A 3,069-nucleotide genomic window follows, 5' to 3' on the forward strand; every position below is an offset into this window, starting at 1 on the left:
TTGAAAAGGCCAATCATTAAAATTACCCTTAAAATTACCCTTAAAAACCCCACTAAAATTCCCTAGGCCAGACCCGCTTGTTGAAAAAGCCATGTCTTTAGGGCGCGGCGGAAGGAGGGGAGATCCGGGATCACCCGGATCTCTGGGGGTAGTTCGTTCCAGAGGGTGGGGGCTCCCACCGAGAAGGCCCTCCCCCTGGAGGTCGCCAGCCGGCACTGTCTGGCTGACGGCACCCTGAGGAGACCCACTCTGTGGGAGCGTACCGGCCGATGGGAGGTAACCTGCGGCAGAAGGCGGTCTCAGAGATATCCAGGTCCGATGCCATGGAGCGCTTTAAAGATGATGACCAACACCTTGAAGCGCACCCGGAAGGCCACCGGCAACCAGTGCAGCTCGCGCAGCAGCGGTGTTACATGGGAGCGACGAGTCCCTCCCAACACCGCCCAAATGCAAATGTAAAACCATCAGAAAGTTTGTCAAGACAAAGAGACTTAAAATCTGCATGCCCCACCCAAACTCTGGGAGTCATTAGCCCCATCACCAGAGAAGCAGGATATGATAATAGGATTAAACCACAGATATCAAGGCTCAGAAAAACACTCAGAGATATCCTCAAGGTTCATGCCACAGGAACAGGAAACTATTCCAAACGGAGGGCTGGAGGGGGTATAAAAACCTCCTACCCATGTGCTCAGCCCCTCTCTCTCCTCTGCTCTTTCCTGCAAGAACCATCTTTCTGCTTCTTCAATAAACTGCAACCATCTTCCCAAAGCTGTCGCCATGTTGTTTATTTATCCCCGGCTTGGATGAACCAGGATGAAGACTTACTTCTGACATGGACTTCTTAAGAAAAGCATCTATTCCATTTTGCTTTGCTTTAGCAAGCAAGATCGCAGATGTTTCCCAGCTAAGACCAGCCTTGCCCAGAGGCAGAAGGGGTGGGGTGGGTGGGTGGGGGCTGAGTCTTCCCATGTACCGGTCACTTACAACATCCCGTGGAATCCGGCCCGGCAGAGGCACTTCCCGGTCTCAAAGTGGCATTCCCCGTTAAAACAGCTGCTGCAGACGAAGGCGCAGTTCTCGCCGTACGTCCCATTGCGGCATTTGGTCTCGCATCTGGAAAAAAGGGCAGCAAGATAAAACAAGGTAAGGGAGCTAGGGCTTACGTCTATCTGGGGGTTCAGCGGTTGGTTTTGGGGTGCTGGCTGCAGGAGCACAGGGCGTCTTTGGATCCAGCCAAGCCACGCATGTTTGTTTGCCCTTCCTGAGAACCACCCTTTCCAGGGCAGTATAGTTTTCAGTTAGAGCATATTCACCTAAAGATATCAACCCAATAAATCTATATAAATAAAAATGTAAATGTTCATTTGTTCAAAATCTTAAATCTCCGAAAGTTCTTCACCAATTGCTTTGAAATTTTGACACAATGTTGCATTCGAATACGTGCATGTTTTTATATACTGTACCTACTATTATATAGATGTCACACCTGTGACAGGTAAAAACATGTTTTTGAAAAACAGCGCCATCTGTTGGACATAAAAGCAACGCACGCTTTTACCAGACTGAGCCACAGCAACGTGTGGCTGGGTACAGCTAGTAATAGAAATAAACAGGGGTGCCTGGAGAAAGGGTAGTGACCAAAACAAGTTAAGATGCTGGTCAGAACTGTGCAATTGAAGCCACGCGCCCTTTTATGCATATCCCCCCAGGTCATGCCTGTAAAAAGGGGGCTGGGCTTTGATCATACAGTAGTACCCACCATCTCAGCTTTGTTGACTCCCCCCCTTCCCTGGGGGATGCCCCTGTAATTACTAACAAACTGTTATAATACCACTCCTTAATTTAATGACAACTGATAAATTCACAGCCAAACACCTTCAGGGGAGATCATCAAATGAACAATGAAGTGTTAATACCACTTTACAATGCCTTGGAATACTGCATCCAGTTTTGGTCACCACGATGTAAAAAAGATGCTGAGACTCTAGAAAGAGTGCAGAGAAGAGCAACAAAGATGATTAGGGGACTGGAGGCTAAAACATATAAGGAACGGTTGCTGGAATTGGGTATGTCTAGTTTAATGTCAAGAGAAGGACGAGGGGGGACATGATAGCAGTGTTCCAATATCTCAGGCGCTGCCCCAAAGAAGAGGCAGTCAAGCTATTCTCCAAAGCGCCCGAAGGCAGGACAAGAAGCAACGGATGGAAACTCATCAAGGAGAGAAGCAACCTAGAACTAAGGAGAAACTTCCTGACAGTGAGGACAATTAACCAGTGGAACAACCTTCCTCCAGAAGCTGTGGATGCTCCAACAGTGGAAGTTTTTAAGAAGAAACTGGACAGCCATTTGTCTGAAATGGTATAGGGTTTCCTGCCTGAGCAGGGGGTTAGACTAGATGACCCCCAAGATCCTGTCCAACTCTGTTATTCTATTCTATTCTATTCTATTCTATTCTATTCTATTCTATTCTATTCTATTCTATTCTGTTCTGTTCTGTTCTGTTCTGTTCTGTTCTGTTCTGTTCTGTTCTGTTCTACTCTATTCTAAATAATTTCCCAGTTCTATGAAGGATGTAAGCTATTCCATAAATGGACCACCTGTATCGTCTCTTGGGGTCTTTCATTCTTGATCAAAGATGCCAAGCACCATAGAGCAGAGGTCCCCAACCTTTGGGTACCAAGGACCGGTTCCGTGGAGAAAGATTTTTCCACAGACTGTAGGGTGCATGGTTTTGTGTGCTGAGGAATTCTGGGAGTTGAAGTCCACAAGTCTTAAAGTTGCCAAGGTTGAGGACCCCTGCTTTAGGACATAATAGGATTAACCCACCACCATCAGAATACCAAAAGGGCACACTGAACCTCAGGTCCAAGTTCATGCCACAGGAACAGGAGCAACTCCAAACACAAAAGCCCAAGAAGGTATTAAAAACCTGGCTGAGGAATTCTGGGAGTTGAAGTCCACAAGTCTTAAAGTTGCCAAGGTGGAGGACCCCTGATCAAAGACACTCAGTACTCAGGGGCCATCAGACACTCACCTGTCTCCGATCCAGCCTGGATTGCAGTGGGA

The 3,069-nt window shown here is 47.3% G+C and overlaps 1 protein-coding gene across 1 annotated transcript in view; it reads right to left on the reverse strand.

Annotated features, from left to right (window-relative positions):
* The window catches only part of SCARF2 (scavenger receptor class F member 2), a gene marked incomplete at its 3' end in the record, with an annotated part of 41,682 nt that overhangs the window by 12,036 nt on the left and 26,577 nt on the right, over positions 1-3,069 (reverse strand). Inside the window, exon 6 of the mRNA XM_029286675.1 lies at positions 988-1,116. Within this exon, the coding sequence (XP_029142508.1) occupies positions 988-1,116 (129 nt within the window). The remainder of the gene's footprint in view (positions 1-987; positions 1,117-3,069) is intronic.

Source organism: Protobothrops mucrosquamatus, unplaced genomic scaffold (genome assembly GCF_001527695.2).
Source record: "Protobothrops mucrosquamatus isolate PMUCROS unplaced genomic scaffold, P.Mucros_1.0 scaffold4516, whole genome shotgun sequence".
NCBI lineage: Eukaryota > Metazoa > Chordata > Lepidosauria > Squamata > Viperidae > Protobothrops > Protobothrops mucrosquamatus.